Below are 21,909 nucleotides of genomic sequence, written 5' to 3'. Positions count from 1 at the left end.
GGCCTTCTGCTGTCACTCAACTTTTTTTTTTTTTTTTTTTTTTTTTTTTTTTTTTTTTTGCAATCCTGGGCTTGAGCTCAGGGCCTGAGCACTGTTCTTGGACTTTCTCAAGGCTAGAGCCCTACCACTTGAGCCTCAGCACCATTTCTGGCTTTTTTCTATATATGTGGTACCGAGGAATCGAACCCCGGTCTTCGTGAATGCTAGGCCAGCACTCTACCACTAGGCCAAACTCCCGGCCCCTGTCACTCAACTTTTATTTTTTTGTTTGTTCTGGGTTGGTGCTCTACCCCTTGAACTATACCGCTCTTTTTTTTTAACAGTTTAATTGTAGATACAGTCTCTTCCAACTAGAAGTTTTCAGATCTCAGCCTCTGGAGTAGCTGGGATTATAGGTGCTAGAATTGGCATATATATCTTTTGTATTAAAATAAAATTTAATGACCATTGGTTTTTATCATTGCCTTTTATGTCTTTCCTCTGATACTCATACTTTTTGGGGAGAAGGGGACATGTTACTACTTGGAGGAAACTGCCCCAAAATCTGGCTGAGCATTATCTGTAAGATAACATATAACCAGTCAGAAAATAGCTATTTTGGGGACTTTATGGTTTACCTTAAAATATCTTTATAGGTATGCTCCTTGTCCTTGTTTTTCCCCACTGTCTTTGGGGTTTGAGCTCAGACCCTTATACTTGCTTTGTTGCCTTTTTTGGGGGGAGGGGACAGTTGTGGGGTTTGAACTCTGGGGCTGGGCACTGTCCCTGAGCTCTTCAGCTCAAGGCTACTGCCCTACTCTTTGAGCCACAGCACCACTTCCAGTTTCCTGGTGGTTAATTGGAGATAAGAGTCTCATGGACTTTAGTACCTGGGCTGGCTTTGAACTGGGATCCTCAGATCTCAGCTTCCTGAATAGCTAGGATTACAGGCATGAGCCACCACACCCACCTTCAGCTGACCAGAACTGGAAAGTTAAATGTGCTATCTCTGTCATTGTATGTTTGTGACTAAAACTGGGAAATTTCTACTACACAAGTTCAAAATAGCTTGAACAACCTGAGACTAGTAGGAGATGCATGAAGAGTTGCTCTCTCCAGTGGCACTTGTGCTTCTTCTTAGGATGGATTATTGACACATTCTTGTTTCTCTCACAGGATCACAGTCACCTTTTGTATAGCACCATTCCCAGAATGCAGGAGCCAGGGCAGATTGTGGAGACCTACACGGAGGAAGACCCTGAGGGAGCCATGTCTGTTGTCTCTGTGGAGACCTCAGATGATGGAACCACTCGTCGCACAGAGACCACAGTAAGCTGAGACTTCATGAGGTTTCGCAGTAACTGGAGGCCTTCCTGTGGTGTCTCTGAGAAGGGAGAGGTTAAACAGTTAGATGGGTGAAGGGTGACTGATCTATACTACTGCCGACATCTCTGGCCAAACCGAGGAGATAAAAGATTCAGGAAAATGCAATGGAATGAGGAAGAGAGTGGGTATGTTTAGCTGTGGAGCAATTCCTTTAGAGGTACAGTTACTGCTAGGGCAGTTTCCCTGCTAATGTCTAATGTCTCCTAAAGGATAGGAAAGAAAGGTTGATGAGAGAAGAAGAAAAGGATCTATTTCTAGGTAAAGCAGCAGAGCGAGAGTATCTTTTCTCAGTGTGGTCTTGTTTTCTTTTTCTCATTCTTAAATAAAGGTCAAGAAAGTAGTGAAGACTGTGACAACTCGGACAGTCCAGCCAGTCCCTATGGGACCTGATGGGTTGCCGATGGACCCCTCAGCTGTGTCTAACAACTACATCCAGACTTTGGGTCGTGACTTCCGCAAGAATGGCAACGGGGGTCCTGGCCCCTATGTGGGGCAGGCAGGCACTGCTACCCTCCCTAGGAACTTCCACTACCCTCCTGATGGATATAGCCGCCACTACGAAGATGGTTATCCAGGTGGCAATGACAACTATGGCAGTCTGTCCAGGGTGACGCGCATTGAAGAGCGGTATAGGCCCAGCATGGAGGGCTACCGGGCCCCCAGTAGGCAGGATGTCTATGGGCCCCAGCCCCAGGTTCGGGTAGGTGGGAGCAGCGTGGATCTGCATCGGTTTCATCCAGAGCCTTACGGGCTAGAGGATGACCAGCGTAGCATGGCCTATGATGACCTGGATTATGGCATGATGTCTGATTATGGCACTGCCCGTCGGACCGGGACACCCTCCGACCCTCGTCGACGCCTCAGGTAGGCAAGAGTAGGGGAAGGATAGGTCCTTTATTAGACAGGAAAAAAGAGTAGCTTTTCTTTCTCTTTAAGATCTCAGGATCACTGTTTTCCATTTCATTTTTTACAGAACCTATGCTTTTCCCTTTTCTGACTTGCTAAATTGTCTTTTAAAAAGATTATGGAAGTGATATATCAACTGTAGAAAGTGACTTGTGATGGTTATTGGTCTGTGTCCTAAAGAATGAACTTTGCTTGTGTGCCATGGTTTCTTGGTCTCTGGCTAGGATGTGGCCTCCGATGGGGAGTAGAAGCTGTAAAAGGAGTTTCATATGGAGCCACTTGGTATCTCTGAATATTTACTCACTTGTTGCTGGGAAAGTTTTTAGCTTGGGGCCAGGAGTTTGGCCTAGTGGTAGAGTGCTTGTCTAGCAGGCACGAAGACCCAGGTTCAACTCCTTGGTACCACATACATAGAAAAAGCTGGAAATGGTGCTATAGCTCAAGTGGTAGAGCTCAAGCCTTGAGAAAGCCCAAGGACAGTGTTCAGGCCCTGAGTTCAAGCTTTAGTCCTGGCCAAAAAAAAAAAAGAAAGCTTCAGATTTGTTGTAGGAACAGTGTTGATATTAGACTTTCAGAGCCAGAAAGGATAATTTAGAGAATTTTTTTTTTGGTCAGTCCTGGGGCTTGAACTCAGGGCTTGAGCACTGTTCTTGGACACTTTTTGCTCAAGGCTAGCACTCTGCCACTTGAGCCGTAGCGCCACTTGCAGCTTTTTCTGTGTTTGTGGTTCCAGGAAATCGAACCCAGGGCTTTGTGCTTGCTAGGCAAGCATGCTACCTACCACTAGGCCACACTCCCAGCCCCTGTTTAGGGAATATTTAAGAACCATTTTTGTCATGGTCTTAGATCTCTGAATAGTAAAGCAACAAAAATACCCTTACTCTCACAAAGCTCTGATAATTTTTTGTATCTTACATTTGCTTATGAAGAAATGAGGGTGATTCCTTAAAGGGTATACATACATTAGCAAGACTCCCAAAGGTCTGCCTACTCTGACTTTACTCTTCCCAGGGGATTCTTTGATGATGTAAAAATGAAGTGTGTATGTGTGGGGGGAGGGGTGGTCCTGGAAACTGTTCCTGAGTTTTTCTTTTCTTTTTTTTTTTTTGCTAGCTCTCCTACTTGAGCCTACAGTTCCACTTCTGGATTTTTAGTGGTTAATTGGAGATACTAGTGTCTTGGGCTTTCTTGCCCTGGCTGGCTTCAAATTTTGATCCTCAGATCTCAGCCTTCTGAGTAGCTAGACTTAGTGGTTGAAACTTAAAAACTAATAGTGTTTTTCTTGGTTGCCTTGAGCAGGTTGGGCCGTGGCTACAAACTTTGCTTTAAAACAAGTCAGAGTCGGTGTTTTGCTGGCAAAGTGAGCTAATAAGAAATAAGGATATTTATGGTTGTCTTGATGGTGGAGATACCTTGAATTTCTGTGTGAGGTTATGACCTTTATGAATTACATAGTATTGGCTAATAGTGAACTGAACTGGGGCTGGGGTAGGGGCCCTGTTGCCTCAGCCTGAGTCAGATGTCTGTGTGAGCTAATCCAGCTCCCAGGTGACTCACCTTTTATTCCTGGAGGGCCAGCCTGTAGCAGTGGCAGATAACAGCTATCTTTGAAGCCTTGCTCTGGATGGATGGCTCACTCTTATGCAAGTCTGCCTATTGTGACTTCCTCATTAGTTAAGAGTTACTGAACTCAGTGGGTGTGTATGGCCAGGCCATTCTCTGCTGTCACTGTCTCAGTTGACTTAGTGAGAGTTTGGGGCCTGGTACTTGGGTTTGTTCCAGGGTGGCACTGGACTTGGAAACCTGCTCAACTAGCAAGAACATTTGCTACTTCCTGTTCCAGGCTAGGAGACTAATACAAGGTCAAACTTTTAACAGTGAAGCAGTAGTTTAGACAAAAGCACTGAACTCAGAAACCTGAGTTCTGGCTGTGTTCTGTACTAGCTGTATAGCCTCAAGCAAATCAAAGAAAGACTTTGATCTTCTACCTGTAAGAGAAGGAAATACAAGATAGATTTCCTAGAGTGGCTGAAATCCAGTTATGGTAATTAATTTTTGTAATTGCTTATCTTTTTTTTTTTTGGGGGGGGGGTTGTGGGGCTTCAACTCAAGGCAAGTGCTCTACCTCTTTGAGCCACAGGTAAATCTCACAGACTTTCCTGCCTGGGCTGGCTTGAATTGTGATCCTCTATCTCAGCCTCCAAGTAGCAAGGAATCAGTTGTGAGACATAATTGCTTATCTCAGAGTAACAAAAAAAGGCAGAGTGTGCTCAATACAACATACCTCAAAGCAGTTAGTAAAGGGCACTGCCCCTAAAGAACCACTGTCAACATTTTGGAGCATATCCTTTGAGTACTTTTTTATCACGTCCTATCACCTTCCCCTAGTAAAATAATCATCTTGCTCCCTAAATGTTTGGCTGTATAACCTGTTCATTTTGTTCTATAGTGGGTTTTTGATTTCAACTAAATGGTTTGTTCCACTGAATACCTATTGAGTGGTCTACATTGCTCCCTGTGAGGCAGGTTTTCTGCTCAGGTTCACCTTAAAATTTTAGTGACAGTGGGAGGGGTTTCATGGAACAAACAATGGTCTTATTTGGAGAGTTCCACACAATAGAGCAGAGGGTGAGATGAGCTCACAGATAATGGGTTGCTTCCTTCCTGGTGGTTATGAATAAATAACACAGACTCCCCCTCTAGTGGTTGTTGGTAGTACTGGAAAAAGTTAAAAGAAAAAAAAAATCTTTCTTTGACTTTCAATTGCTTTATCTTTGTTCCTAGTGGCTAGGCACTCAAAATGTAATTTTGGAACTCATTCTCAAACATGTCTTCTGAGTTTGGACCAAACCAGGCAGAACTGCATCTCAGCCAATAAGCTAGGCATAGCTGTGCATGTCTACAATTCTAGCTGTGAAGAAGGTTATAGGCAGGAAGAGTCAGCTCTGAGCAAAAATTCAAGGGCCCTCCCTGAAAAATAAATATAAAACAAGGAAGGGCTGGAGGAGAGGGGGGCGGGTGGCTCTCCAGGGTACAAGCGTGAAACCCTGAATTCCAACCCCAGTACCACTAGAGAGAGATAGGGAATGTTTTCCTTTTTGTTGTTTTATTTTGCTTTTTGAGACAGGGCTATATAGCTGAGGCCCGCTGTCACCTAGATAGTTATGTTTTAGCCTTTCAGGGGTGGGATTATAGTCATGTACCACCACACCCTACTCAGTTCCTCTTCTTGTAATTCCAAAATAGGGTAAGGAGAAACGAAGAAGAAATATGTTCAAGGGTCTTTCTTATTCCACCAGCTGTTTCCCGTGTGTAAGTGCCTCATTTCCTGTTGAGCTCAGGGCTTATAAGAACTGTTCCCAGGCTTTGTTTGCTGACTTCTGGGACACTGAGTCAGTTGCCTTGGTTAAGCTCTGCTGTCTGAGGGTTTGTTTTACTCTCTGTCTAGAGAAGTTAATAGCAGTCAAGTGTCATTAAAATAAGGGCCAATGAATCAGAATTTGGTTCATTCTTTGGGATTAATTTCTCTGTGTGCCTGTTACTTGTGAGCCAGCAAATTTAATAGATTGCAATTGCCTTCAAAATGATTAAAATTGACCGGTATACTTACTATGCACTCAGAAGAGAGATAGGATCCATGTAGTAGAGCTGAGAAGAGAAAGAATAAATGAGAGGATCCAAGAAGCTAGATTTAATTTAACTGTTTGGTTCTTGGTTCTTCCAAAACTTTTCAGGAGCTATGAAGACATGATTGGTGAAGAGGTACCATCGGACCAGTACTATTGGGCCCCTCTGGCCCAACACGAACGGGGAAGTTTAGCGAGCCTAGATAGCCTGCGCAAGGGAGGGCCTCCCCCTGCCAACTGGAGACAGCCTGAGCTACCAGAGGTAATCGCCATGCTAGGCTTCCGCCTGGATACTGTCAAGTCCAACGCAGCTGCCTACCTGCAGCACTTATGCTATCGTAACGACAAGGTGAAGACTGATGTGCGGAAGCTCAAGGGGATCCCCGTCCTGGTGGGGCTGTTAGACCACCCCAAAAAGGAAGTGCACCTCGGAGCCTGCGGAGCTCTCAAGAACATCTCTTTTGGACGGGACCAAGATAACAAGATTGCTATAAAAAACTGTGACGGCGTTCCCGCCCTTGTGCGACTGCTTAGAAAGGCCCGTGATATGGACCTTACGGAAGTCATTACTGGTGAGTTCTGGGCCACAGTCAGTTGCTGCATGAGACTCCCTGTTATCTATCCCCCTGAGAAGCTTGGAAGCCCTAGGGGTTTCCTGATTTTAACTTTTACTTATAGGTTTTAACTGATGGCCTGTGGGTTGAAGCCAGTTCACAGGTTTGTTTTCACAGTACAATGCTTTTGAAATTTTAAAGTGTTGGTTGCTAATGTTTAAAATTGAGAAAATATTAATCACTTAAAATTTTAGATTATTTGACTTCCCTTAACATGTGGAAAAGCTGGTAAAGATGGTTTGTTATTCTCTTGATTTGGAGGCCAGACCTGTATTCCCCAGATTGTAGTCATCTTCAATGCGTTCTGTTATTTCCACTAACTACAGTCATAAATAAAGGAAGTTGTTTTCCCAACAGGGAAGCTGCCAGTACTTACAATCTTGTGATTCTTTTAAGGGTCTGCCTGTCCCATCTCAACTGCCTGCCCCATCTAGACATTTGAATTTGTAGTCCTTGCTTTATTTACAATGATAGCTTTCCAGATTGTGATTCTCTAGGATGAGTTGAACACAGTTCTATAGGTCACAGTCTCCATTCCAAGATATGGAAAGAGATATAGTAATAGACCACTGCTTCTTAACTTATCAAAACTTGGGTTGGGAGAAGAGAGTTCTGTTGATATCCAGTGAACAAATTCCAGGGATACTGGTAAATGTCCAGCAATGGACAGGACAGTTCTCTGTACCAAAGCATTATGTGGCCCAGAGTGACCATAGTACTAAGATGGTATAGATGGGTCAGTGAGCATTGCTGTAATAAGTATTGTTTTTATGAAGGTTTATCTTACTGAGCTATAACATAAAATATATTTTTTTTTTACCATGGGTCATAAACAAAGCTCATATAAAATTACGTGGTGTTTAGTCCCTGGGGAAGACTGAGAAATGATGGAGTAGGATATTGTCTTGGACATTCTTAAGACACACTGTCTTGGGTGCTGGAGAGCTAGCTGATTAATTGTCTCTGCCAGGAACCCTGTGGAATCTCTCATCCCATGACTCAATCAAAATGGAGATTGTGGACCATGCACTGCATGCCCTGACTGATGAAGTGATCATTCCACATTCTGGCTGGGAAAGGGAGCCTAATGAAGATTGTAAGCCACGACATATTGAGTGGGAATCTGTGCTCACTAACACAGCTGGCTGCCTTAGGTAAATGAAGGGGCTTTGTAAAGATAAAGCTTGATGCATTGAGGGCTGATAGAATTTTATTTTAAAAGAAAGTTAAATGAGGTGCCTGTGGCTGAGATGTAATCCTAGTTACTCAGGAGGCTGAGATGTGAGGATCATGGTTTGAAGCGAGTCCAGGGAGACAAAGCACATGAGACTGGTATCTCCAATTAGCTACCAAAAAACCAGAAGTGGAGCTATGCCTCCAGTGATAGTGTGCCAGTCTTGAGTGAAAAACTAAGGGACAATAAGTGCCCAGGCCCTGAGTTCAAGCTCCAGTACCAGTACATACACAAATAAACACCTCTCCCCACCTTGCTTTCTTCTCCTTCTCCTCCTCCTCCTCCTCCTCCTCCTCCTCCTCCTCCTCCTCCTCCTCCTCCTCCTCCTCCTTCTTCTTCTTCTTCTTCTTCTTCTTCCTCTTCCTCCTCTTCCTCCTCTTCCTCCTCTTCCTCCTCTTCCTCCTCCTCCTCCTCCTCCTCCTCCTCTTCCTCTTCCTCTTCCTCCTTCTCTTCCTCCTCCTTCTTCTGTTTGAATGTAAAACTCAGGGCATTATATGTGCTTGGCAAATGCTTTTCCACTGAGTTACATCCTTGCCTTGATGTACATTATTAACCTGGGTTGATACGCTAAACCATTCTAAGGGGTTATACAAGTTCAGAAGACAGACTATTATCAGTCAACTTTCTCTCCACTGTAATTCCTTGCTTGTAGTAATAGGGACTCATTATAGTGTATACAAAAGGTATTGAGGCTTGTGGATGTTGAAAGTTACTGAAGAGAGCTTTTCTGGTATTCAGTCATCTTAAGCACCTCTTGGTTTCCCCTCAGGAATGTAAGCTCAGAGAGGAGTGAAGCTCGAAGGAAACTCCGGGAATGTGATGGTTTAGTCGATGCCCTCATTTTCATTGTGCAGGCTGAAATTGGGCAGAAGGATTCAGACAGCAAGGTAGGTTACTTAGTGAATTCATTCACTGTATATCCAAGGTACCTGTAGTGCAGACATGTCAACTCAGGCCATAAATTATGTAAAACAGTTTCTCCAGCCCTTTTTCCATAAAGGGAACATTCAATGTAGAAGAAAAATAATTTTTTCCAGAATTCCTTTTATATATGTATATATTAAAGGTCCTTATACAGTCTTCCAAGGTTGTTTTTCTAAGTAGGAAAAACTGTGACCTAAGTTTGGGGTCACACGTTGAATAGTGGCAAAAGGATTTAAATACACAATTAGCTTATCTGTTAACCTGAAGATACAAGATTTATAGAAGCCTGGGACACTAAAGAGACATCTGGCAAGATAATGGATTGGACTGTGCTTTTGAGAGTTGATTATTTTAGTCTCTGATTCACAGAAATGGATACTTGTTAAGAATTCACCACAGGCAGTTAGACTTCAGTGGCGCACACCTGTAATTCTAAGCTACTCAGGAGGCTGAGATCTGAGGATTATGGTTTAAAAACCAGCCCAGGCAGGAAAATCTGTGAGACTCCTCTCCAATTAACTACCAAAAGGTTGGAAGGCTCAAATCATGGTAGATTGCTTGAGTTAGTAGAGGGTCAGCACTCAGTCCTTGAGTTCAAGCCCCGTGTCCTCCTACCCCCACATACAAATCATAGGCATCTCTTCTCATTCATCCTTTATGTGTGTGTGTCCCTAAGCTTGTGGAGAACTGTGTTTGCCTCCTTCGGAACTTATCCTATCAAGTTCACCGGGAGATCCCACAGGCAGAACGTTACCAAGAAGCCCCTCCCAATGTTGCGAACAATACCGGGCCACATGCTGCCAGTTGCTTTGGGGCCAAGAAGGGTAAAGGTAAGTCTTGGTGCCTCACTCCATGCTCTTTAATGGGACAGGGAAGGAAGAAACTTAGTTTTAGGAAACTTGCACATAGTATGGGATTTTTGCCTGCTCAAGACTGTCTTTTGTTCTGCTGCTGTTTCCTTTGTTTCAGTCAAGATGGTGGTGGTGGTGGCAGAGGTGTTGGTGGTGGTACTGGTGGTAGTAGAGGATCAGTATCAGTGACTGTTAAAATCAAGTCAACTAATCTGGGGCCTTCTCCATTCCTCCTTTGTGTTTCCTCGGTTTTCACATTTCGTTTCTGTGCTTTCCTGCTTACTTGTCCGTGATCCTGTTGACATCTTTTTCCCGCTTTTCTCTTCCTTCATTTATCTCCTCTGCTTTCCTTGGTGATGCGCTGGAAGATGAGTGGTTCTCCAGAGGTGAGTGGAATCTCTTAAGGCACCGGTCTTCTAATTTGCATGTTTTGGTTTTAGCTTCCCTAGTATTTCCTTGCTTAACCCTTCTCTGTGAATGCACATAGGAAAATTCAGTTGAGGCCCAACCCCCCACCCCCAATTTTTTTTTTGCGCTCCTGGCTAATGGCATGCTATTTCTGAGCAGCAGTGTGTGTTATCAGAACTCAGTTGAGTGGCTACCAAGACTGGTCACCCTTGTTGTGCTTGTCTGCAGCTTGTTTTCTGTCCTTTGTTTCTGCATAGCCCTCTGCTAGGATGAGTGTGGGAGGACTCCTCTTCTTTTGACACACCTTTGATTCAAAGATCCCAACTGAAGAATTAAAAAAAATGTGGAATGTTCTTTCTTAAATTGTTTGTATGCCTCTTCTCCCTGCCTTTCCTTACCCTCCCCATCTCTACAGGGAAGAAGCCTACGGAGGATCCAACCAATGATACAGTGGACTTCCCGAAAAGAACTAGTCCTGCTCGTGGTAGGGTTTTTGTTTTTAACTTTTTATTTATAATTAATATTATTTTAATTTTAAATTTTATTATCAGGGTGATGCATAGAGGGGTTACAGTTACATTTGTAAGGTAGGGAGTACATTACTTCTTGGACATTGTTACCAACCCCCTCCCCCTTTTTTTTTTTTTGCCAGTCTGGGGGCTTAACCTCAGGGTCTGAGCACTCTCCTTGGGTTTTCCTCAAGGCTAGAGCTCTACCACTTGAGTCACAGCACCACTACCGGATTTTTCTATGTATGTGGTACTGAGGAATTGAACCTGGTCTTTGTGCATGCTAGGCAAGCACTCTACCACTATGCCAAACTCCTGGCCCCCACAGATATGGTATCTGGGTATGGTAGCAACTGACTTTGTACAATATGTTTACTGTTGTTTTTTTTCTTTTAACTTACAGTGAAAGTGACAGGTACAGTGAAAGTGACAGGTGAAAGTATTGGGAAATTTTGTAATTTTTTTTTTTACCAGTGACTTCCAAAGGACTGCTTGTTTAGGCAGTGTTTCAGGTTACTTGAGGATAGATAAAGGTCCGGATGGTAGTTTAGAGCAGGAAACATAGCCTAGGTTGTCACTGGACTTTTGAGGACATGAACCTTAGTATTAAATGAAATTTCAGTTATGGTTTGGATCTTTGGAATTACTGTTTTGGTATGAAGCTCATAGTTGTCCTTGGATGTAATACATGTAAATATTATTATACCTAGGATGATCTCTTTTATTTTGTAATAGCAACAATAGGGAGAATAATTGAGTTAAATTATAAGTAACTTATTTGAGATGAGGAATTTTTTTTTTTCTACCAGTCATGGGGCTTGAACTCAGGACTTGGGCACTGTCCTTGGACACTTTTTGCTCAAAGCTACTAGCACTCTATCACTTGAGCTACAGCATGTATGTGGTACCAAGGAATCAAACACAGGGCTTTGTGTATGCTCGGCAAGCACTGTACCCTGAGTGCATTCAATGAGCTAAATGAACCTTGAGTGCTCATGGCCAATGTAAACTGTGGGGGGAAAGGATGAAGAAGGAGAGAGATGAGCTGAATGTGATGAGCTAGCTGATTTATGTTCTCTTTAATCAGCTTTTACTGTAGTCTACTTATTTTTGGTTCCCTCCCCCCCAACATACACACTGGTACTGGGGTATGAACTCAAAACCTTATACTTTCAAGGCAAACATTTGACCACTCTAAAGTAACACTTTTATCCCTATCATGGACTAATTCTTATGAAGGCAAGAAAGTTAGTGAGTCCCTGTCTTAAAAAACAAGGTGTGAGCCAGGTGCTGGTGGCTCACGCCCCTAATCCTAGCTACTCAGGAGGCTGAGATCTGAGAATCACGGTTCAAAGCCAGCCTAGGCACTAAAGTCCATGAGACTCTTATCTCCAGTTAACCACCAGAAAACCTGAGGGGACACTGTGGCTCAAATGGTAGGATGCTAGCCTTGAGCTGAAGAGCTCAGGGACAGTGCCTAGGTCCAGAGTTCACATCCCACAACTAATAATAACAAACAAAAAAACACAAGGTATGTATGCTGGGGCAGAGGCGGTGCTGTGGAAGAGTGGTAGAGCGCTAGCCTTGAGCAAAAGAAGTTTAGGGACAGTACCCAGGCCCCTGAGTTCAAGTTCCAGGACTGGCAAAACAAAAATCCCCCCAAAACAAAACGCCAAGTTGTGCTTATGATTCTGTCATCTCCATGTACATTACCTTTCTGTTAGCAATCAAAACCAACAAGGTGTGTGGTAGCATGCTCCTGTAATTGCAGAAACTTGGAGGCAGAGAAAGAAGAGAATCGTGGTCTGAGGTGAGGCCAGTCTGGACAAACATGTGAGGTGTCTTGATCTAAAAAAAACATAGCAGATTGGAGTATAGCTTAAATGGTACAGTTGCTTGGCTAGTAAACTTGCATTTGAATCTCTAGCTTATACCCAGTACCAAAAAATGAACAAAGGAATGAATGAGTAAGAATCAGACCCTGAGTTTGTTTTTAGGAGCATAAGTCCCTTTACCCATAGTGATAAAAGCTCAACTCTAAGCAGCCAAAGCCTGGTTTGTAGATAGTGATTGTCGTCTTCTTCCCTCCGGGCTCTTTCTCATACAGGCTATGAGCTTTTATTTCAGCCAGAGGTGGTTCGGATATACATCTCACTCCTTAAGGAGAGCAAGACTCCTGCCATCCTTGAAGCTTCTGCTGGAGCCATCCAGAATTTGTGTGCTGGGCGCTGGACAGTGAGTATTTGTTAGAGAAAATGGATTTGCAGGTGGAACAATTTAGATCACTTAATTTGCTGCCATCTGTAATCTGTTCTGCCACTTCCCTGTGTTACTTAGTATGGTCGATACATCCGCTCTGCTCTGCGTCAAGAGAAGGCTCTCTCTGCCATAGCTGACCTCCTGACCAATGAACATGAGCGAGTAGTGAAAGCTGCATCTGGGGCACTGAGGAATCTGGCTGTGGATGCTCGCAACAAAGAGTTAATTGGTAAGGAGCTGAATGCCAGGAGTGTCTAGCATTGTGTGTGATCCAGCAGGTGCCTCTTAGCAGTTTATTTACTAAAGTCACAGAAGGGAAGGCTGGGGCTGCAGTTAATATGGCTGCCCGTTGTTGAGAGTCTATCATTTAATGGCTCTTTAAAAACAAAGAAACAAAGAAAAAGACTTCCTTATTAAGCACCTATACTGTTACTAGTCACTATTATTGTTCTCAGTGTCTTTCTCTTTTCACCATCTTACCAAGGTCCATTTTTTTCCTCCTAATATGATAAGAAAACTGAGGGTCCCAAAAGTGATTTGCCCAGAGTTAATATAGCTGGTTAGTGGCAGAGCCCAATTTGTTAATTTTTTTTTTTTTGTCAGTAGTGGGACTTGAACTCTGGGCCTGGGCTCTGTCCCTGAGCTCTTCAGCTCAAGGCTAGCCCTCTCTACCTCTTGAGCCACAGTGACACTTCTGGTTTTCTCATGGTTAATTGGAGATGTCTTGGACCAGGAGCATAGCCTAGTGGTAGAATATTCATTTAGCATGTGGTACCAATTCCTCTGTACCACATACACTGAAAAAGCCAGAAATGGTGCTATGGCTCAAGTGGCAGAGTGCTGGTCTTAAAGCAAAAAGTGTTGAAGAACAGTACCTAGGTCCTGAGTTCAAGCCCCAGGACTAGCAAAAAAAAGAAAAAAGTTTCATAGACCTTTTTTGTGCCTTAGCTGGCTTTGAACTGTAATCCTCAGATTTCAGCCTGCTGAAATCTCTCCTAAGTACCTAGGATGGCAGGTGTGAGCCACTGGCACCCGGCTTCCAATTTGTTGATATTTTCTTTTTTGGCCGGCTATAGGATTTGAACTCTGGGCCTGAACACTGTTCCTGATCTCTTCAGCTTAAGGCTAGTGCTACCACCTGAGCCAGTTTTCTGGAGCCAGTTTTCTGACTGGTTAATTGGAGATAAAAGTCTCATGGACTTTTTGTGTCAGGCTGGCTTTGAACCACGATCCTCAGATCTCAGTTCCTGAGTAGCTAGGATTATAGGCATGAGCCTCCGATGCCTAGCGTTTTTTTTTTTTTTTTTTTTTTTTGCTTTTTTGTTTTTTGGTTTTTTTTTGCTAGTCCTGGGCCTGAGCTCAGGGCCTGAGCACACTGTCCTTGGGCTTTCTCAAGGCTAGTGCTCTACCACTTGAGCCACAGCACCCCACTTCTGGATTTTTTTCTATCTATGTGGTACCAAAGAATCGAACCTGGGCCTTTGTGCATGCTAGGCAAGCACTTTACCAGTAGGCCAAACTTCTGGCCCAAATTTGTTAATTTTTTACGATTATAATGACTACTCTTTTGAATTTCTGCAGTATTGAATAGTTAGAGTATTGGAGAGGACTGGGTAGCATATTTGATGTGTTCAGTGTTCACATTGTGAATGTGATTCAAGAAGCGGGGAGAAATGAAACACTAGACAATACTGCATGTCTGTTTCTTGTCCTTGGATATGATAATCCTATAGCATAATGAAGTTGATTCATATGGACAGTGTGTACACTTTATTTGATCAGTATGTTTCATGTCATGACCTGACTCTACCTTTCCTCCCTGCATGCATCCCTCTATTGTACTACTATAGGTAAGCATGCCATTCCTAACTTGGTAAAGAATCTGCCAGGAGGGCAGCAGAACTCCTCCTGGAATTTCTCTGAGGACACTGTGGTCTCTATTTTGAATACCATCAATGAAGTTATTGCTGAGAACTTGGAGGCTGCCAAAAAGCTTCGAGAGACGCAGGGTATTGAGAAGCTGGTGTTGATCAACAAGTCAGGGTGAGTCTACAAAATTCACAGCTGGTAGAATTTGACTATGATACAAGGGCTACTAGGTTTAAGATACTTTGCTTTTCTGGCTCCTGGGAGTATTTCCCCTTACTTTATTTCTCATTGCCTGTGAAGTATGAAGTTATTGCTCCTCTATTTTCTGTCTTAATACTGATGTATAAACCGATGGTAGATTCTTCAAACAAGATTAAAAGATTGAGTAAAATAATGATTTTATCCCCTTTGGTACTTATATTAATTAGTATGTTGTTAGAGGGTACAGGTGTTTAGCTCTAGTCTTGCTCGTCTATCCAAGTGTCATGTGATGTTACTTTTCTTTTAAAGGAATCGCTCAGAAAAAGAGGTTCGAGCAGCAGCCCTTGTATTACAGACAATCTGGGGGTATAAGGAACTACGGAAGCCACTGGAAAAAGAAGGATGGAAGAAATCAGATTTTCAGGTATAATTCTGAAAGCCAGACTTTTTCCCCCCACTTGGACTGTAGTTAACACTTCTGTATTTGGTTTCTCCTATTTCACCATCCCGATAAATCTGCTTTTGACCCAAGTCTTTCAATTAGTGAGGAATTACTGCTACTGAAATAGCTGTAGTCTTCCAGGTCATAATTAATCAATTTTTTTATTTTATTGGGGTAATTTATAGAGGGGTTATAGTTATATTTGTCAGGGAGTGGATGCATTACTTCTCACACATTGATACCCCTTCTCATGTTTTTGTCCCTGTTTTCCTCCCTCTACCCCCTCCCAATCAGCTTGTTTTCCCCCTTCCCTTCCCTATTTCAAATAAATATACCAGGTAGCAAAGTCAGATACAGAAACCACATGAGATTAACCGTAAGGGGATAAAAAAGAGAAAAGAAATAGCATAGTACATTAAGAACAGCAATCACAAAGATAAAGCTCTTGTTTTCATATCATAGAGATTGTCTCATTTAGCCTCCATCCTATATGACCTTCCGTATATAGTTTTTGAGCTATTGTAATTTTTTGTTAGGAAAGTCCTAGACGTGTACTAATTATTATAAATGAGAAAAAGCATTGAGCCTCTGTTCCTTTGGGTCTGGCTTACTTCACTTAATATGATTTTTTTCCCAAGTCCTTCCATTTCCTTGTGAATGGAGTGATATCATTGTTTCTGATGGCAGCATAGAATTCCATTGTGTATAAGTACCACATCTTCTTGATCCTGAATGGTGATTCTTAGGACTGTCTCAAATCTATTCTGATACTTTCAGGGAGTTTACCTTTGTCTGTCTTTCCTTCCAATACAGCATAAGTGTTTGGATTCAGGAATACAAATAGAAGCTTATTGTTTCATTATGTAGGCTATGTATTCAAGCCAGTAGGTTTCCTTTTCTTAAGAGTTGTCATTGTTAATAGGAACTTAGATGCTTAAACCTATTAGGGAGTGAGATATGAATGAGGGATTGCAGGAGCTAGGAGATGTTCCTCTGCAAATAGGCTGAGGGAGGAAACGCATGCTTGAGGTGTAGAGTTGGGGGGAAATAGGCCATATCGGAGAAGGGATTTAAAAATCCATAGGTGCATCTCACATTTATTATTCTATGACATTACATTTTGTGTTTGCTCTAGGTGAATCTAAATAATGCTTCTAGAAGCCAGAGCAGTCATTCATATGACGATAGTACTCTCCCTCTCATTGACCGGAACCAAAAACCAGGTATGGAACTCAACAGGAACACCTTTCTTCCCATCCTTCCTTTTTATTCTGGGGAGAGGGACTGAGGAGGTTATTTCTCAAATAGAGTCTGTAGGAACGGGATCTCTCTAAGTCCTTTGAGTGCTTGTTACAACTTATAGACTTGTGATTAGTGGTTAGCATTTACTGAGTGCTAACCAAAAATTTCAGTGAAGGACAGGAAGGACTACAGACCAGAGATCAATTATATATGATGTGTTTACATTCTGAAAATCTAGTTTTTAACTCAGGTAACTTTCTAATTTCATATAGATAAGAAACCTGACCGGGAAGAAATTCAAATGAGCAATATGGGATCAAACACAAAATTATTAGGTAGGTGATTAATTCTTGCCTAATAGTATGTAATACTATTGCATTGGGATGTATAGAGTTGATCATCACTTTAGTGGTTTCTTTCTTTTTTTTTTTGTTGGTTGTGGGCCTGGGCACTATCCCTGAGCTTTTCAGCTCAAGGTTTCTACCCTACTCCTCAAGCCACAGTGCCACACCACTTGGTTTTCAGGAGGTTATTTGGAGATAAAAATCTCTTGGGCCAAGCTAGGTGGCTCATGTTTGTAATCCCAGCTACTCAGGAGGCTCAGATCTGAGGATCAAGGTTCAAAGCCAGCCCTGGCACAAAAGGACCTGAGACTCTTTATCTCCAATTAACCTTTAGAAAATGGGAAGTGGGGCTTGGCTCAGGGACAACACCCAGGCCCAGGGGTAGGGTGTATCCTGGAGCTGAAGAGCTTAGGGGCAGTGCCCAGACTGAGTTCAGAACCCCATGACCCCCCAAAAAAAAGAATTGTTTTGGACTTTTGTGCCTGGGCTGGCTTTGAACTTCCATCCTCAAATTTTAGCTTCCTGAATAGCTAGGATTACAGGTGTGAGCCACCAGCACCTGACTTTTTCTTTTTCTTTTTTTTTTAAATGAGGTTTGAACTCAGGGCCTGGGCACTGTCCCTAAGCTCTTTTGCTTAAAGCTAGCTCTCTACCACTTTGAGCCACAGTGCCACTTCCTGTTTTCTGGTGGTTAATTGGAAATAAAACAATTAGATTCCCAGGGAGGTTGGTGATGTGGCTTAGTGGTAGAATGCTTGTGTAGCATGTATGAAGCCCTGGGTTTGATTCTTCAGTACTATATAAACAGAAAAAGCCAGAAATGATGCTGTGGCTCAAGTTCTAGAGTGGACATTTTGAGAAATCTTATGCTTACCTCATCATTATAGCTTATATGTATTGTTTGTCCATTATTTTCTTTACCAGTCTCCCTCTTTGCCTTTCCCCATGCATTCTTCCAGACTAGCTGTCCACTTGCTGTTCCATCTTTTTTTTTTTTTTTTTAATTTTATTGTAGGGGTGATGTCCAGAGGGTTTACAGTTACGTTCCATCTTTTCCTTCTGTGTTTAAAAACAATTTTTCTCCTATTGCAATGCCCTTCTTGTGTGCTTTTCTAAATTCTCTTAGTCTCCAAAGGTTTTACTGAAGTGACTGTTTTCCTTTGTTAGGCCCTCCTATTGCAGCATCTGTGACTCTCTCCTCTTAATTTTTTTTTTTCCCCTCTGAGACTGAGACTTGGACTCATTAACTGATGCTTTTGTTCAGTGGCTAGTGCTCTACCAACTGGGCCACACCTCCAGCTCCTCTTAATTTCAATACCCTTTAAAGACCCATCTCTTCAGTTTACCCTCATTACCATTTGTCATAGCTGGCTGTTTTGTTTTGTTTCTGCAATGACAGAGATTGAATTTAGAGCCTAATGCATGCCCCAGTACTGGGTCTTATATAAAATTGTCCTCATTATATTCGTTTTTTTTTTTTTTTTTTTTTTTTTTTGTGGGTCATGAGGCTTGAACTCTGGGCGTGGGAGCTGTCCCTGAGCTCTTCAGCTCAAGGCTACCATCTTACCCCTTGAGCCACAGCGCCATTTCCCATTTTCGAGAGGTTAATTGGAGATAAGAGTCTCATGGTCTTTGGTGCCAGGGCTGGCTTTGAACCTTGATTCTCTGATTTCAGCCTCCTGAGTAACTAGGATTACAGGTGTGAGTCATTGGGCCTGGCTTCAAGTTTCTTTTAAGTCATGGGCCAAATGACTTTAATAGTTGAATTTCCAACAGAGATGCCTCTTTCACATGTATCTGCTTGATATATAGTGTACATTAGATGAGAATGTAAAGTTTCCATTCACTTCTTAATTTTATTTTAAACTAGATAACAACTATTCCACACTGAATGAAAGAGGGGACCACAACAGAACACTGGATCGATCTGGGGATCTGGGTGACATGGAGCCATTGAAGGGACCACCCTTGATGGTAAGTCCTCTTTATATACTCTTGTGTATCTAAAGCTGGTTCTGTTTTCAATCCTGTGTGTGATTTGTGAACTAGAAAAAGGAAAGAAAAGGTGCAAAGAGAAAGATAGCATCTTTTTCTGGTAGGGGTTTTCCAGAAAAAAGTTCCTCATCTCCCTCCCCCGCATCTTGGGTTTCTTGGGTCATTCTACACTGATGGAGTTGTAGGGAAGGAGGTGCTACTAATAGAACTAACACCAAACTAATCTATCATATGTTACCCTCTCCCTGCCTATTTATGAATGGTTCAACCTTTCTTTTAATGTCATCATGTTTGTTTGAATTTGCAAATTTAGAGATTTTCCCTAGGTCTGGCACACACCTATGAGGTGCTTATCACTGCTCTCATACTAACAAATGGCATGTGTTCACAGCTGGACGAGGGGCAGGAATCTCTGGAGGAAGAGTTGGTTTTGGATGATGAGGGGGACCAAGTGTCTTACCCCTCCATGGTATGTCCTCCAACCACTCCCAAAATGGTCCTTGAGGAAGGAAGCTCCTATATACCAGCAGTTTGCCAATCACACTGATCGATCAGGCCAGAGACACCAGTCTCAGCCGTGCGGGGCCGGGGTGTTCTGCTTCTGTGATGATTACCTCTTGCAAGGCTGGGATATGCAGCTGGTGATCTGATTCTCCATCATGCGGTGCTTTCGTCTGCCCAGATTTGCTCGTCTGACTTTGTTCAGGTCGTCTTCTACCCAACCTTAATAACATCTCTTCTTTTGTTTCTTTTTTTCCCCCCTTCCTACAGCAGAAGATTTAGAACCATTTTCTCTGCTCCGTTTGGGCTTATAATATATGTACTTTTATTTTTTTGGTGGTGAAATGGACTGATGATTTTTCTCCCCCTTCTTCGCTGGACTATTGTGCCAACTGCCAGGCTGCCTCCTGCCCTTGTTAGCCCAAAGTGGCTGCCTTCATTCCATAAGTTCCCAACTTCTTTCATTGAAGTTTCATTATCCTGTCCCCTGCCCCACCCTGCAACCCCTCCAATTTCTCCCAAGAAACCTGACTCAGTTATTTGCAAATCTTGAGAAACTGCTGCAGATTAGCTCTTTTTGTCAGCTCTCCCTGGAACTTGTGGTCTTGCGTGGCAAAAGGGAGAGAGTGCAAATCTTCACTGGAAGCCGCGGGAAGAATTGGAAGTGACATACTCGATATGCAATGTCCAGCAATCTGATAAACTGATGATTCTTAAGATTATTTTTTTTTTCTGGTGAGGAAGGGACTTTTTATTTTTCTTTTGGAGGATGGGGAAGTATACATTCTTTCCTTACTCCAGTGTCTATTTTTGAAGCAAAGAAGGCTGGCACATTCCACCTGGCGAGGGCCCTCGAGTAAGTGAAGATCTCCTAGAACTGAGATTGAGAACATAAGAACTCTCTATTCCTCCTCTCTGAGGCTGGCGACATCAAGGATCTACAGACTCCCTCTCTTCTGAGAGCCTCAGGCCAACCCTGAGCTGCTTCCATTGTCTTTTACCAAGGCTGTCAACCCTCTTCTCCCACCCAGTGCTAAGTTTGCTAACTTGGCCTGGCCATGTGCAAGAGACTATATATAACATCAAGGAAGACTTTATGGTTGAGAGGAGCAGAAAGATGTCTTTTGGGGAAGAAGAGGAACCTCTAAGAGGAGCTAGAAGGAATGTACATGAAGTGGTTAGTCTGAAACTGTCAGGAAGCTTCAAAGTTGGCTTCCCCCCTGTCCCGCCTCTCCCTTTCCTGCCCTATAGGCCCATCCTCCCTTGCCTCTTTTCCTGGATTGTTTGGCCAACTATAGGACTTGATGTACATAACTCCTGTCCCCTTTACCCATATCAGGTGGGGATTGCCCCTGGCTTTGCCTCTTCTTTGTGCCTTTGGCCTGGGGTGTGTCTCCTCCTTCCCTTCCATGTGCCTTTCTTTACCTCTGCAGTCTCATTTCTCATGATTTTGCGAGTTATATTTTGTTGCTTTCTTATCCACTGTTGGCCCTTGATAGCAAAAAGGAGAGGTGACCTAGGGAGCCTCAGATTCCCTATTTCAGATTGCCGTAGCCTTTTATTTCAGCCACACCAAACTTTTGCTCAAGAGTACATGATTGGGGTTTTGTATAAATCTCACCCTGATGAATCTCAAAGGGGAATTTGTCCACAGGAGCGAGTATACAATTTTTACTCCTTAGTTACTAAGAATTGCCATCATCTCTGAAGAAGTTTTAGGGAAGATAGGGTCTCCCCAATTTTTCCCTCTCCCCAGCATGCTCGCTCTCACGTTAGTGTTTAGATTGGGCTAGAGGAAATCAGCTGCTATGTGGGTTGATTTTTAATTTTTTTCTTTTTGAACCTTTTCCTTATTTGCCTTCTGTTTTTCTTATTCTAAAAGCGCTATTCAAAAATTCAACTGGAATTCTTTATCCCTCTCTTCCCCTTCCCTTAATATATTGAGGCTATGGGGTAAGAGAAAAGTGCACAACCCACCACCCCCTTCCTCACGCATTGACCTTCTTATTTTGCCCATCCCCCCATTTCTTTCCACTTCATCTGCCTTTTCTGGCCAGAAGGAGCCCTTTGCTCTTGGACCCTCAGAGCATACTGCACAGGGCCACTCGCCCCATTCACACCTGGCTCCACTCTTGGCTTCTCTTGTCCTCCTCTGCTCTTCCTGGTGCTCTTTTTTCTCGGTGGGGTGTGGGTAATAGAATAGCCATGGCTTTGGGGGACCTTACACTTTTTTTTTTTCTCGTCCATTTATATAAACACTAAACTTTCAATTCCAGAGAACCAAAAATCCCACCTCCCCACCGAACACTACTAAGGGGCATGTCTTCTGCTCTGTACCCTCTCCTCTTTTTCTTTCTCTCTTGTTAATGCTTTTAAAAACAAATGAGTTTTTTATATAAATAAAGTTTTTAAAGTGTGTATGTGGGAGGTCTGTGTCATTTCTTCACTTCAAGCTGTATTTCTTCCCTCCTTTTCATCTTGGTTATTTCCTTATATATCAGTCCATGTTCTTTTTCTGTCCAGAGCATCCAGAAGGAGGATTTACCGGGATGGATTTATTTTGAGCTCAGTCCCAGCTCTTATCAAGCAGCATTCTTTTTAATTGTATGTGAAACAGTT

The 21,909-nt window shown here is 42.9% G+C and overlaps 1 protein-coding gene across 7 annotated transcripts in view; it reads left to right on the top strand.

The window, feature by feature from the left end:
• The window catches only part of Ctnnd1 (catenin delta 1), a 58,562-nt gene extending 36,854 nt beyond the window's left edge, over positions 1–21,708 (top strand). For 4 of the 7 annotated variants that reach the window (XM_090347639.1, XM_090347643.1, XM_090347638.1 and 1 more), the window contains 16 exons: positions 1,156–1,308; positions 1,694–2,229; positions 6,006–6,469; positions 7,482–7,665; positions 8,515–8,632; positions 9,346–9,499; positions 9,889–9,906; positions 10,344–10,412; positions 12,545–12,672; positions 12,775–12,925; positions 14,547–14,739; positions 15,076–15,190; positions 16,344–16,431; positions 16,723–16,785; positions 18,665–18,768; positions 19,181–19,351. In XM_090347639.1, coding sequence (XP_090203765.1) covers positions 1,156–1,308; positions 1,694–2,229; positions 6,006–6,469; positions 7,482–7,665; positions 8,515–8,632; positions 9,346–9,499; positions 9,889–9,906; positions 10,344–10,412; positions 12,545–12,672; positions 12,775–12,925; positions 14,547–14,739; positions 15,076–15,190; positions 16,344–16,431; positions 16,723–16,785; positions 18,665–18,768; positions 19,181–19,336 — 2,694 coding nt within the window. In that variant the 3' untranslated portion in view covers positions 19,337–19,351. Of the gene's footprint in view, positions 1–1,155; positions 1,309–1,693; positions 2,230–6,005; positions 6,470–7,481; positions 7,666–8,514; positions 8,633–9,345; positions 9,500–9,888; positions 9,907–10,343; positions 10,413–12,544; positions 12,673–12,774; positions 12,926–14,546; positions 14,740–15,075; positions 15,191–16,343; positions 16,432–16,722; positions 16,786–18,664; positions 18,769–19,180; positions 19,352–19,560 lie in introns of those variants that run through there. The other 3 variants (XM_090347642.1, XM_090347641.1, XM_090347640.1) reach the window with 3 other exon arrangements.
• Positions 21,709–21,909: the final 201 nt, after the last annotated feature.

Source organism: Megascapheus bottae, chromosome 16 (genome assembly GCF_031878675.1).
Source record: "Megascapheus bottae isolate mThoBot1 chromosome 16, mThoBot2.hap1, whole genome shotgun sequence".
Taxonomy (NCBI): Eukaryota; Metazoa; Chordata; class Mammalia; order Rodentia; family Geomyidae; genus Megascapheus; species Megascapheus bottae.
Note: the sequence above shows the minus strand (reverse complement) of the source record. Positions and strands in the feature narration are given on the sequence as shown.